This window comes from Pipistrellus hanaki, assembly GCF_964339955.1.
Source record: "Pipistrellus hanaki genome assembly, chromosome: 9".
Lineage (NCBI taxonomy): Eukaryota > Metazoa > Chordata > Mammalia > Chiroptera > Vespertilionidae > Pipistrellus > Pipistrellus hanaki.
In genome coordinates, this window is record NC_140511.1 from 64,151,127 (window position 1) to 64,166,082 (window position 14,956).

At 37.1% G+C, this 14,956-nt stretch overlaps 1 protein-coding gene across 1 annotated transcript; it reads left to right on the top strand.

Annotated features, from left to right (window-relative positions):
- Positions 1 to 13,670: 13,670 nt before the first annotated feature.
- LOC311628034 (olfactory receptor 5B12-like) lies at positions 13,671 to 14,615 on the top strand (the record flags this gene model as incomplete). Its single annotated transcript, XM_084894908.1, has 1 exon — positions 13,671 to 14,615. The coding sequence occupies one exon, from the start codon at positions 13,671 to 13,673 to the stop codon at positions 14,613 to 14,615; it is 945 nt and encodes a 314-aa protein (XP_084751034.1).
- Positions 14,616 to 14,956: the final 341 nt, after the last annotated feature.

Genomic DNA, 14,956 nt, shown 5'->3' on the forward strand with positions numbered 1-14,956 from the left:
TTTATAGCTACAATTAGTCTAAGTCACCCAATTTTTCATGATTTCAAGATAACACACACACACACAAATGGATATTTTAAATCTGAAAACCAGAAATCTTGATGTGCTAAATCAAGAAAATTAGCTTTGAGATGATCAAATTCTATTATGCACAGGGCAGTGTCAGTCTAAGAAGGGTTGATCATGAGTCTTGTGGAGAAAGGAGCAAAGAAAGAATTTTGGAACATGAGGCTAGTTTGTAGGAGAAGATTTTCCAGCATAAGGCCACCATCTCCTAAAAGATCAGGAGTTTCTCCTGGATCCCAGGCCATGACAACCTAGATCTGCTTCATCCATTTTCTTGCTTCCCCTTTAACAATGGAGCCTACCCAGCAACACAACATAGAACAGCCTTGAAAGGTCAGGATCCACTACATGTATAAGTCCTTCTCAGTGACTTACAGAAGATATAAAGCTAAGGTACCCAAATTTGGAGATTTGCTATTCAAGCACTGAGCACATTCTAGTCTTAGCTTAGTTTCTTTTCCTATTTGGTTGATGGAATTGCCTCCTTTTCCTCTTCTTCCTGTTCCTCTTTTTCTACTTCCTCTATTCCTTTCTCCCCCTCCTCTTCCTTCCTCCTCAAATTCTTTCTGTCTTCAGCCCAAACAAGAACTTTCCTCAGCACTAGGCCATTAGGTCTCCATAAAAAATTTAAGTCTATAGTTTGTATATTGTAATTATGGCATTACATAGTTAAGTGTGTTTCTGGGCATGTTTCTTTCTTTCTACCATTTTCAGTTAAGGTAAAAATGTTTGTGGATCTTCTAAAAGTGAAAGGCTTAATGTCTATATATTTCAATTTTCTGTTGAAGTCATCCACAGTGTAACAGTTAACTGCAAATAGGTATAAAAGAGTACTAGCTCTGATATAAAAACTGGATGAAAACCCTTATTCTTCATATCAGTTGTGTGACCTCCAAGAGTCATTTCATCTCTTTTAACACAACATACAGGACAAACTGTGAAGATACATTTAATAAAGTATATGAAGAAGTCTTGTCATAATGTGTATTTGATATACTGAGATTACTGGAATAGCTCTCATGTATCTGTCCCTGTATTTACCATTTTTGAGGACTCTCACTCTCTCCACCCTGTCCAAATCCAAGCCTTTATTTTCATCCATGGTTTAACTTTCTTTCCTCCAAACTCCCAGTCCACAGCAGACAAATTTCAAGCTTTCACTACATGAGAATCCATTTGCAGAAGCTGCGCAAAAGATGTCTTGTTGCCAGAATACACATTCCTGTAAGGAGCTTTTTCACTTCCACATGGGAAATCTGTCAAATGGAAGCCAAATGCCCGTTTGGCTATTAATGACACCACCCTTTCCCTGCAGGAATGGTCTGATGAATGAGAGGCAATGTGAGTAAGGCCTGTAGATCAAGATAATGCAGGAAAAGCATAGAAGAACCCCCTTTCTGAAATGTTTGAGAATAGAATGTGAAAACACATTAATCCAAATAGGAGGCCCCCTTTGTGCATTAGATGATTTGTTTAGCTTTATGTATAGGAAAAGAAAAAATAAAATATTAGGAGTTCTTGACAATTGAGGCTAGTATTGCAGAATCACAACTCTTTAACCCTCAAAGAGTTTCTAAAAATAATCTAAACCAACCCTCTCATTTTATAATAGAAAACCCCTATTCCCACAATTTAACTTGCTTAAACTCACAGACAACCAAATCTTACTTGATTCTTACTCATCTTGTAAATTCCAGAAATTTCTTGATGTGTCAAAAGACATTTTTTATCCTTATTTGTTCACCATGAGACAGATTTTTGTGCTTTAATTTTGCAGTTGAGGAAACCAAAGCTTTGAGCTGTTAACTTGACTGTCTGCTGTTAACAAGAGGAGCCAGTCTTGCCTTCTTTGCCCAATTATCTGAGAAAAGTAGCCTTATATTATAGTAAATTTCAAAGAGGACTTATTTGATGTATGAATCATTCACAGATACTCTTTCATGATAAGTTCCTACTGTGTGGAAAGGCACTCTGGAGAATACAAATATAAGACTATAAGATGTAATTCTTTCTTCAACAAAGTAAATCCTCCTGAATATAGGGTGACTGATGTAATGTACTTGGAGATTTATGACTCAGTGTTCAGTAACTGAGCAGCAATTTTCCCCATACTCAATGGAACACAAATGGACCAGAGCACATTTGTTTTAGCCTTGATAGTTAGTGTTGGCTCTTTGAATGCTGCAGCCCACAGAGATACCCAAGTTTCATACAGTGGTTAGTGGGCACAAGCTGCAGGAGAGATAGGGTGCTCACATTGTGAAGGAACCAGGTGCTGCATGACACTGTTCTTGCTTCAGGAGCGGCATGCAAGCAGTGCAATGAAACAGGACACATACATCAAGATAGATAACAATTCAAGGCATATGTGGCCAGTGTCAAGGGAGTAAAATAGAAATAATAATTAGAACTCTAAAGAGATGAGAAAGAATCTTTTGGGCAGGGAAAGCTCCCTGGTGGAAGTTGATCCAGGCTTTGAAGAGAGAATTGTAGAAAGAGCCCAGAATTTCAAGAAAGGAGACTTAGCTTCTAGTCCAAGTTGATCCAGGCTTTGAAGAGAGAATGTAGAAAGAACCCAGTAATGGAATAGCTAAATCATAGGTTATATATACTTTCAACTTTACTATATAATGTGACACTATTTTACAAAATGCTTGTACCAATTTATACTCCCATCAACAGTGTGTGAGTTCCCACTGCCAACAGTTGCTATTTCTAGGCTTTTAAATTACACCAATCTGGAGAGACATTAGTGTTAATATTGTCTTAACTTGCATTTCCATGACTGCTGATGAAATTAAACACACCTTTGTGGGATGGGTTTCCCAAGTCTTTCAGCCATCTTTCTATAGTTGTGTAAAAATAAAGAAAACCACAATTGATAAATAGAATGTATGGGAATAGGCATGTACAGAGGTCTCTGCTTTGCTTTTGACTGGGATGGTGGATAAACTATATATTGGTGTTTGCTTTGTAATTATTAATAAACTCAAGCTAGATGTTTTATGTATATACATATGTACAATATTTATCACAATTGAAATGTTTAAAAAAGGTATGTTCAACAGAGCTTCTATATTTAAGAAATTTATAATATAGAGTAGCATCTACATATAAATAACTTTAATTTCATGCAGAAAATGATAAAAACCAACCTGAGATATATGTAAAATGCTAAGATAGAATAGAGAAAGGAATAGATACCAGATTGAGGAAATAAAGAAGATAACATTGTCTGGACAAAAAAGATAGGCTTAGTCAAAACTGGTTTGGCTCAGTGGATAGAGAGTCAGCCTTTGGACTAAGAGGTCCCAGGTTCGATTCCGGGCAAAGGCATGTACATTGGTTGTGGGCACATCCCCAGTAGGAGGTGTGCAGGAGGCAGCTGATTGATGTTTCTCTCTCATCAATGTTTCTAACTCTCTATCCCTCTCTCTTCCTCTGTAAAAAAAATCAATAAAATATATATTTTTAAAAGAAAGATAGGTTTAGTGAAATAGGAAGGGAGCTATGCAGATATACTAGGCAAACAGTGTTCTGTTCATCTGGACTATAATATTCATGAAAAGAAATAATGGAAAATAAGTTTGAAATGCTATAAATTGGTACCCAACTGGTAGAGGATTAAGATTTTTCAAATTTAAACTTCAGATTCAAACTCCACAGGAAAAATCTGGGCATCATGCAGATGCCAGAGCTAAGAGTGGAATCCCATCTGCTGTAGAAGAACATTTGGAACAATTTTGCTTACATGCCTATGTTAAGGTAAAGTATCTGTTGCTTTAGCCAAATTGTTCAGCATTTTATGTGTGAGCACATATCTTCCTAAAAAGTTATTTGGGCAGCAGTTGTAGCAGACATTGTATCCAGAATCCATTTTTCCTTCTTCAAAACATTGACTTCTTTGAAGAATGATCTCCTAATCATTGTGTAGGTGAAGAATAACTCCACATGCCCACCTAAGTCTATGGAAACTCAGGCAAGGAGAGCTTTTTATTTCCCGCACTCTCTAGAGAAATGGGTAGAGGGACATAGAGAGGCAGGCATGAGTCATAAATTATGCCAATAACAAGTTCTCACTTCCCCAGATTTGAATCTAAAGCAATGACAACATGAGGACTTGGAACTCATTTGTCTCAGAGATTGGATTCTGGTTGAGCCATCCTGTTAGTTTCTTTGCTGTTGATTTCTGCTCTTTCACTCTCTGTAATGCCCTTGGTTCTTACCTTTTGCTTAGTTTCCCTTTGATTCTGTGAACCTCTTGATATCCTTTCAATTAACTCCTATTTGCTTTTTTTCCCTTTACATTAGCCTGAGTTGGTCTCTGTAATAAAATATAACTGATTTATCTACTACAGGAGAGTTTTTCCTTCAAGAACTGTGTAGTGAACAAGTGATAAGTCCCCGTCCTCCAAAAAATTGAAAAATAGAATGACATGTAAAATGCTAAAACAATTGGATTGAAAAACTCTCAATAACACAAGAGGCATCTGTAAGGATTTCAACTAACAAATATGAGAATTAATAGTGCAGGGAAAGCATTGTCACAAAATTTATCTTACCAGCAGAAAGGGAAGTCATTACCAAGTCATTCATTTTATAATCATTTTTTTCTTGCTAACAATGCTGATAAAGACCTGGGATTATTGGTACATAGAAATGAGAGAGATCTTAGGGCTATGTTTATTCCACTGTTGCTAGTTACAGACAAGGAAGTTGAGGCTTGGGGAGGGGAAGTGGCCTCTGAGGGTCTTTCATCCAGGAAGTGGCCCAGCAGATCGTGTGCCGTATTCCACCACTGCAGACCATACCGCATACCCCACAGCTGCCCTGGTTGCTGGCCACAACCCATTTCGTGCTTGCTTCTCCCTGGATATTTTTGATAGTCGCCCTTTGTTTGTATAAACACATTACTTATTCTCTCCTCAAATAATAATCATTTTATATCTGAATGGCATGTTGGCCTGTTCACAGCTGGAGAGCCAATATATTGCCTATCAAGTTAATTGTAGCAATCGCTTTTCTTTAGGTTCCCTGTTAGCTAATCTTAACACTTTCCTTCTTTAATTTCAATTCCATATGTCAATAATAATGTTTCACACAGTGGATTCCATGAGCTGCCTGGACCTCATAGCTGAACTTCCTCCAGGAATTGCCTTCCACTGAAGGGAGCCACCTCACCCAAGGTAACTCTCACTTCCTGGAACATAGTAGGTGCTCAATGATTCTCACTGAGTGGATGAACAATTAAACATTCAACAAATGGAAATTATAATATTATTGAGTACCTTTATCATGCTAAGATATGTTTGCTATATCATATTGTACATTATTTCTTTAAAATTCATGATAAAACTGTGAGGGATGAGTTAAGTTTTCTATTTTACAGATGGTGAAACAGGCTCAGATACACAGGTGCTAAGTGGTAGAACTAGGACTTTATTCTATTTTCTGGCTCTCCTATGCCTTCAACTGTATCTTGATTGCTCTCCTCCACCTCCTGGTGAGGAAACTGAGGCACAAAAACCTTACATAGCTCTTTCCAAGTCATTTTGCTAGAGAATGGCAGTGCAGAAGCTAAACCCAGGTTTTCTATCTCCCACTTGACAATATCAGATAGTTCTTCTACCCAGCATCTCTAGGACTCAGCTGCCTTTCCCAAACATGGTTGGTGGAGTGGCATTTTCACTTAGATTTTTTAAAAAAACCCACAAAACTCTTCACCAAGTATGAAACTAAAATGTAGGCCACCTATCCATGTGATTGCATTTCATAACTCAGCTGAAAGTAGTTCCCAGCTTGCTTGGTCTGTTCATAACATATTAAAAGCTCATATTCAAAGTCACTCACCTCTTGGATTAATGTTAAGATTATGGCTTTCCAAGTTTCTTTCTCTCCCTGGCTCTCTCTCACTCAGCAGGGAGTGGATTATGCTTGCCCACATTATTTTCCACATGAATTACTGAGAGTTTATTTTCAAAGACGAATTTCATGACCCTATTCTCTTTGCTGTCCCTGCAGAATTCATTTTGGAAGACACAAAACAAGTGGTTAAGGGCGTAGGCTCTAGAGCCAGATGGGGGTTAAGGCTGTGTCTTCTTGGGCAAAGCATGAAACCTGTCTTAATTTCCTCATCATAGAAATGGAGACAAAAAAGTACCTATTTCCTGGCATTGTTATGAGGATTAAAACAAAATAATTCATCACAAGTGTTTAACTCAGTTCCCAACACAGAGATAGTGCACATATAAGATAACTAAAAATGTCCTAGCCAGTTTGGCTCAGTGGATAGAGTGTCGGCCTACAAACTGAAGGGTCCAGGGTTCAATTCTGGTCAAGGGCATGCACCTCTGTTGCAAGCTCCATCCTCAGCCCTGTGGAAGGCAACCAATAGGTGTGTCTCTCTCATATCAATGTATCTCTCTCTGTTTTCCCCCCTCCCTTCCACTTCCTCTAAAAAAATCAATGGAAAAATATCCTCCAGTAGGATTAACAACAATAAAAAAAATGTCTAAAATTAAAAAAAAATCAACAAAAAAGAATCACTACCACCTAGCATGAATACATTGCCCCAATTTGCCTGAGACTTTCTGGATTAGCACCAAAAGTACCAGGAAATCTCTCAGTCCTGGGTAAATGGGAATGGTTGGTTACTATATTCTCCACTAATGAAACAAACAATAGGTTCTGATTTATTCATTTATTCACAAAGTATTTACTAACTGATGCATTTTAGACATTTTGAAGGTATTTGGAAGGTAAGCAAGGCAGTGTTCTTATAGACTTCTCAAGCTAAGAGAAAGAATAATGAAATTGAGAAAATTATAACTGATCCTCTGAAACTTGGCATGAACCGTGTAACTCTGAAAGGCATTGCTCCTGGCTGGGTGGGGGAGGAGGCACATTTGGAATTTCATGGATTACAAACTTCTGTCTACTAGGAAATTCTTTTCCCCAAACACTAATGCTGTGGGGAGTTAATAGGTTTACACAGGAAAAAGTTTTTCCTTGGGCAATTTACAGTTAAACAGTTTTCTCTGCTGCAATACTTCTCAGCATCTTTAATCGGCTAATGGGCATTTGACTCTAGGATATCTTAAACATTGTTTTCAAACTTTAAAGAGTTTCTAATATCACAGAATTATTTTTAGGACTTATAAAATGATGCCAGCATCCCACAGAGCTGTGACAGAAAGAGAATCTAAGTGGTACCTGGCATTAAATACAAACTAGGGAGGAAGGCACTAAATCCCAGATTGTCATAAATAGAGCAGCCGAGCTTTAGCCATAATCACCCAAGCTGTGGTTCTTAACCTTTCTCATTGTTGTTGTTCAGGAACTTCCTCTCAAAATGTGATGAGCACATAAGTGCACAGAAGATAAAGGACACCAATCCAGAGGTTTGAACTTAGCAGAGCATACTGGAGAGATGCTATATCTTCTTAAGAATTAAAAAATCTTGTTCTCTAAGAGAATTTTGAGCCTTCATATCAGCAGGAATGCTGGGGGGGGGGGGGAACCTGCAAAGATGGTAAATAAATTCTGATACTGAAAAGAAATATTTGACTGTAGACTAGCACAAAGTATGAATGCACTAAGGAAGTATTTAGACAAAATACTAAGTATTTTGACCTATTGAGTGCTTGCTATTGTATAATTACTATTTAATCAGGAGGGTAGTTTATTATGTAACTTAGGCTGTGGCTTCTTTCCATCAGACTTCCTAGTTTTAAATATTGTTTTATCATTTTCAGGTGATGCAACAGTAGGGAAATTACTAAAATCTCTTAGTATTAGAATTCCCACCTATAAAGTGGCAATTATAATAGTAATGTTTTTGATAAGGCTTTTAGAGATTATCTGACATAATTCTTATAACCTAATGCATAGCTCATATTAAAATTTAGTAAATATGAGTTATCATTATTAATATTATTGTTTGGTGATTATTATTTTTATTTCACAGAAGTAACTGAGGACAAGTGGTCTGGAGAAGTGGGGGGATGTATGGAAGAAATAAAGAGTGGAAGGATTTTGAGTTAGAAAAAAATGAAAATAGTGAGTATATGGGATGTTAAATTTCATACTTATCTGCAATCTACTACAACATCCACCCCTCAAATCAGGGGCGGCCAGCTGGGGAGAGACCGTGGGAGGTTGGCTCCAGGGCATGTCTGGCCTTTCTTGCCCAATCCTGCCCCAATGGCCACCTTCTAATTAATTTCCTTTCAACGTGCATGAATCCACACACTGGGGCACTAGTTCTATACATAAACATGCACAAGGCATTTTGTTCTACATGGAATCATGTGCTTCTCAGTGTTTAGTTGTTTACTGTCTGTCCTTGCTATTAGACTTAACACCCTGAATACAAAAACTCTGGGTTCCATGTTTGTGTGTGTGTGTGTGTGTTCTCAGGACTCATCATTATGGCTTAAACACATTTGGGATGGATCAAGAGTTGAACAAATTGATATTTTATCTCAGTGGTACAAATATTTACAATAAATTAAGTGAAACACTAATTCTAGTTGTCTTGTTTAATAGCATAGCCCTCATCTTCATCCTCTAGCATTTATGTCAAACCAGAGGCCCGGTGCACGAATTTGTGCACTGGTGGGGTCTAGCCAGCTGGGGGGGGGGGGAGGGATTTAGAGAGGTTGGCCAGCTGGCCCCATCCCCAATCAGGCTGGTTGGCCAGCTGCAGTGCATGTCATAGTGACCACTCATTCCGGTTGTTTGGTCACTCGGCATATATAGATAGATAGATAGATAGATAGATAGATAGATAGATAGATTAGAGTCCTGGAGGTCATGCTATGGCTTGCTTTGTTCATTATTAAAGAGAAAGTTGTAAATAGTGCAAATGAACCCATTATATCCCTCAACAATCAAAGTTGGATCCCCATTGACACATTAATCACTTGTTCTCCAGTTAAGTGAGATAGTTTTGTAACTCTCTTAGGGTATAATCCTCTGAGAGTTCCATGACTATATAACTTCCTTCTGGTTTTATTCCTTAATTTTTCAAGACCTACTTAATTCCATTTGGCAGCCTAAGAACCAGAGTTCCTTTAGCCATTCATTTATTCATCTAATTTTTAAGTAGTGGTCTAGTAGTCATAATGACCTTCCCCCCTAATGACTTTGTGATAGTTCTAAGAATAAGAAGCAATGTCAAAAGAAAACAACTGCAAATAATAGTGATAATGAGTGTGATTATGATGGACACCCTTGACCAAGTGTAAGACATTTTAGGGAAGTCCTTACTTTCTTACATAGCAGCAGTATTTAGAGAGGGTGTTATTGAGCTGCCTTTTTATTATTTCCATTTTATATATGAACATACCAAGAGTCAAACTGGTGAAGTGATTTACCTAAGAAAAATGAGCAGCAGATTCAGGTTTAGATCTTTTGTTAGCTGATTCCAAAGAAAATAGCATTTTTTTCCTTCAGAGAACTTTAAACACTTTGGCCAAACACTAATGAAGAACATCCCAAAAGAATGTTACTTTTATCACAGACTGAACTGATTTAAGATTCACTCAGATATGAAGATGCTGAACTTGTATGATGTATTTTTTCAGGGAATAAGGTAAACCTATATATCTACTAGATCAAGTTGCTGTCTGCATAAATTTGCATGGCTGAAGGTAATCAAGAAAATGCATCAAAAAGTAATTTATCCTTTGATTTATTTAAAGATTGTGCTTGAATGTTTTGAATATTTCTTTTTTTAAACTTTGATTTTCTTTTTTTTAATATTTTTTTTATTTCAGAGAGGAAGGGAAAGGGAGAAAGAGATGTAAACATCAATGATGGGAGCAAATCATTGAATTGCAGCTTCCTGCACACTCCATAATGGGGATCCAGCCTGAAACCCAGGCATATGCTCTGACCAGGAATCAAACCATAATCATCTGGTTCATAAATCTATACTCAACCACTGAGCCTTGCTGGCTGGGCCACATTTTACTACTTTTCTTGTTGACACTATTACAGATGCTCCCGTTTCCCCCACCTCTCCTCCGTCCCCTGCCCCCTTCCCTCTGGCCATCGTATAGTCTAAACATTATAGAGAACCTATTAGAACATGAATGTTTATCATGTGACATAGAGGGAAAACACATAAAGATTTAAGTCTCTGCTAAGTGTAAGCTGATTTAAATTAGTTTAACTTCAGTTTTCTCTTTCAGGGAATGTGGTGATACAGTATTAGTTATTTTGACTAATCCCAGAATTGCTGAGAAAATCAAATGGAGTATCAATATAAAACTTTCTTGTAATATTGGAGCTAATAATTAAAAAGGGAAAAAAGAAACAGAATAATCATGAAAAAAATCAGGCTTAGGAATAAGTCATAAAATGAACTAAAATGAAGATTGCTGAAATCATTTAAGACTTAACTAATTATGGAAATAGATCTGATCTCAAGTTCTACTTTGCTATTAAAGAGTTATCTGGGCTTGGGCACTTGATTTATTAACTATTACTTGGGCTGACTAATGGAATACAATGTAAATGAGATAAACTATCATTACACAGTCTAAGCAAATGAGAAAACAATGCTTACTTTGGGGAATGGAAAATTGAACTAGTTCATAATATTCATCAGTTTAGTATATGTGCTGCCGAAGCGAGCACAATATTCATCAGTTTATATAACTGTTTCACTCCACTGATATCCTGGGGTCAGGGACTGTATCTTGCTTGTGCATCTCAGCAGGCCTGGAAATCAGCACACAGCTTGGTGCACTATAGGGACTTGGTATTCAAGAAGTGAATGAAGTCATGGACAGCATCCAGCACTTTCTGTGGCTTACCAGTTGGTGTTATTAGTTAGGTTTTTTTTTGTTTTGTTTTTTTTTTTTTAACTATTTGAGGATTTTTGAGGTTTGAAGTGGGTTGTAAACATTTGTGGATCCAGTTCTTGTTATTCAACTAAGATCCAGAAAGGTAGTTATTTAATCACACAACCATTTGATTCCCACTTTGGACTTTTTAATTATTCACATTGACTTCCAATGAGAGATTGACTTAATCAGTTAATCAACTAGTCAACTAAACGAGTTGTGCCCAGTTTAGGTTAAATGTAAAAAGTTTAAGGCAATATTTCTTCTTGATAAAGAGCCAAGATTTAGATTCACAGTAACTTGGCTTCAAATTCCAGCTCTGCATCTTTCTTCAGCCTTAAGCGAGTAACGTATATGTGCATTGAACCATTAGAAATTACCAATATAGTTCAAATTCATGAATCTGTTGTAGCCATTCTCATCTCTAAATTCCAGATTGCATGTCCAATTGTTTATCCAATACTTCTACATGAATATCCAAAAGGGATCTCAAACTTGATGAAATTATCTCCCCCTCCTTTTCCCAAACATTTGTTTCTTACACTATTCTGTATATCGCTGTACAAAAATTGGAGTCAGCATTGACTCCGCTCTCTCTCTCTCATGCCCCTTTTTCAATATATCAGGAAATTTAGTTACCTCTCGTTTTGAAATATATACCAAAGTGGATAACTTTTCATTATCCCTCACACTATCATCTTGGTCCCAGAAATCATCATCTTTTACCTAGAATGATAATGACCTAATTTTCTAGCACCTTTCATTTTTTTTTATTTTTATTGATTTTTCACAGAGAGGAAGGGAGAGAGATAAAGAGCTAGAAATGTTGATGAGAGAGAAACATTGACCAGCTGCCTCTTGCACACCCCCTACCGGGGATGTGCCCGCAACCAAGGTACATGCCCTTGACCGGAATCGAACCTGGGACCTTTCAGTCCGCAGACCGACGCTCTATCCACTGAGCCAAACCGGTTTCGGCAGCACCTTTCATTCTTATCCTGCTAAATTTAATTACCGACAGATCTAATATAGTGATACTTTTCAATAAGTAATCCATTTTGTCACCTATGGTTCAAATCTTATAATGCTTTCCAATATCACTCAGAATGAAAGTCTAATAACTTAAAAAGTAATTTATTAAGTTCTTACTTCACCCCACTGCACCTCTCTGACCTAATCTCCTCTTCGAATTGCAGCCATAATGTTTTCTTGCTGTCCTTGAACAATCTTGGCATGTTCAAACCCCAGCAATCTTGTATTTCCTGTTTTGTTTTGTTTTTGTTTTGTTTTGTTTTTCGGCCTTAAATATTCTTCCCCAAAGTTCAAGCCCTGCTCCCCTGCTTCCTAGGTATTTGCTCAAAAGTTTCCTTTTATGGATGAGTCTCTCCTAGACCACCATGTTTAAAATTATATACCTACCTATCTCTAAAGTTACCCATCTCCCACTTAGCTTTTGAAAAAATATCCAAATATACTATATATTTTCCTATTGATTTTATTCTATATCTGTCTCCATTTTCAAAATAGAAATTACTCTTTTTCCTTTTATTTCCAGTGTATATGGCAGTATCATGCTTATAGTAGCCACTCAACTAGATTTTTTTTAATGAAATGCATCATTGGACCAAATATATTAGTACTGCAATATAATTAATCTTTTAAAGGTTTTTAATCTCTAAAATACTTAGCTAAAATTTTTAAATAGATAAAATTATTAGACTTCATTTTGAAATGATTCTTGATTTTAAAAAATAAATAGATATTCCATGATAGGCTTTTATATAGGTTTCAAAAATTTCCTTACATAATTTATAACATCAGCAATGTCTAAAAATTGTTATTGTTTTTATCTGTGATGGTAAGTAGCAGAAGTGATGTTATCAAACCTTTGGTTTTGCCCTTATCTGGAAGTTCCATCTTATATTACCCACTTCTCTTATACCAAGTAGATCTAGCCCTCTGTCTAAGTTGAAATATTTAACAACTTACATAGTTCCAGTTTTCATGATCAACTCAATTTGATTGGGAAAATGTTGCACATTGCCCAAGTTCATTGATTATGTAAGTAGTGGAGGTGGGATTTTCATATTTTAACATGGCTTTTACATGGTCCCCAGATCAGAGACATCTGAATGCAGAAGTTTAAAATAGTACTAGTGTAATGAATTTCTATTGTCTTCTTATTATTTGATAAATTACACATTATGTACTATATTGAGAGCATTTTAGGCTAAGGACATGTTTTAACTCTTCCCCTATAATATATCGCTGTTGTTGATTCAATGGAAGAGACAAAAATAAAGCCAGTTGAAGTAATATTAATTCAATTTCACATTAATTTTATGAAGTTATTCTAATTTAATATAAAGAATAATTTGTGGTTGCTCTGTAAACTTTGAATTGGGAGTCTGTGCTCCTTCCATGAGCAGCTATAATCAGATAACATTGCAGACGTCCTTTCTTTTCTTCTCTTTATCTTAATTCAGTCTTGTATGAAGTTAGGAGATTAGGATATATTATCTCTAAATATTTCTACCTGGATATTCTATGATCTATCAATAATTTATAACTGCATTTTATTGTCATAGTCATCCTTCAGATCTACACACTCCTGGAAACATGCTGTTGCAATAGTGAAATGAGCCAAAGAGTGGACATGCTGGTTGATTTCAGCAGTCTTATCCCCATTTGTCATTCTGATTCTGTTTTCTCATTGCTACAGGGCAGCCACATAAATCTCAACTGATCCTCATGGAAAACAGTACCGAGGTGACTGAGTTCATTCTTGTGGGGCTAACAGATGATCCGAAACTGCAGATCCCACTTTTCATAGTCTTTTCTCTCATCTACCTCATCACTCTGCTTGGGAACTTGGGGATGATTAACCTTATCCTGTTGGACTCTCGTCTCCACACACCCATGTACTTTTTCCTCAGTAACCTCTCCCTGGTGGACTTTGGTTATTCCTCAGCGGTCACTCCCAAAGTGATGGCAGGATTCCTCACAGGAGAAAAAATAATCAACTATAATGCTTGTGTCACCCAGTTCTTTTTCTTTGCAGCTTTCATCACTGTAGGGAATTTTCTCTTGGCCTCCATGGCCTATGACCGCTACACAGCATTGCGGAAACCCCTGCATTACACCACCACCATGACGTCAGGTGTGTGTGCACGCCTGGTCATAGGCTCCTACATCTGTGGTTTCCTGAATGCCTCCATCCACACTGGGGACATGTTTAGTCTCTCCTTCTGTAAGTCCAATGTGATTGATGATTTTTTCTGTGATGCTCCTCCTCTCTTGGCTCTCTCATGTTCAGACAAATACATCACTGAGATGGTTATTTTTTTGACGGTTGGTTTCAATGTCCTCTTTTCTGTCCTGATCATCTTGTTCTCCTACTTGTTTATATTTATCACCATCCTGAGAATGCACTCATCTCAGGGCTGCCAAAAGGCCTTTTCCACCTGTGCTTCCCACCTCATTGCAGTCTCCATCTTTTATGGGACAGGCATCTTCATGTATTTACAGCCCAGCTCCAGTCACTCCATGGACACAGACAAAATTGCATCTGTGTTCTATACCATGGTCATACCCATGCTGAACCCTCTAGTCTACAGTCTGAGGAACAAAGAGGTCAAGAGTGCCTTTAAAAAGGCTGTAGGAAAGGCAAAGTCCTCTATAGGATTCATAGTTTAATTATATAGAACCAACAGTAAGACAGTTTCATATAGCTCAGATCTATCTGGATAAAATACTTACCTTTCTGGCCACAAAATTCCCAATTCCTTGTAGTAATTTCTCCAACAATTACATCTCCAAAGCAAATGTCTTTTTTTAAATTTATTAAATTGATTGGGGTGACATTGGTCAACATGATCATAGGTTTCAGGTGTGGGTTTCTATGTTACAAGATTTGTATATTGCCCTGTGTATCCACCACCCAAAGTCAAATCTTCTCCTGTCACCTTATATTAGGACCCCCTTTTCTTCCCATTCCCTTCTCTCTGACAACCACCACACTTCTGTTTGTGTTCATG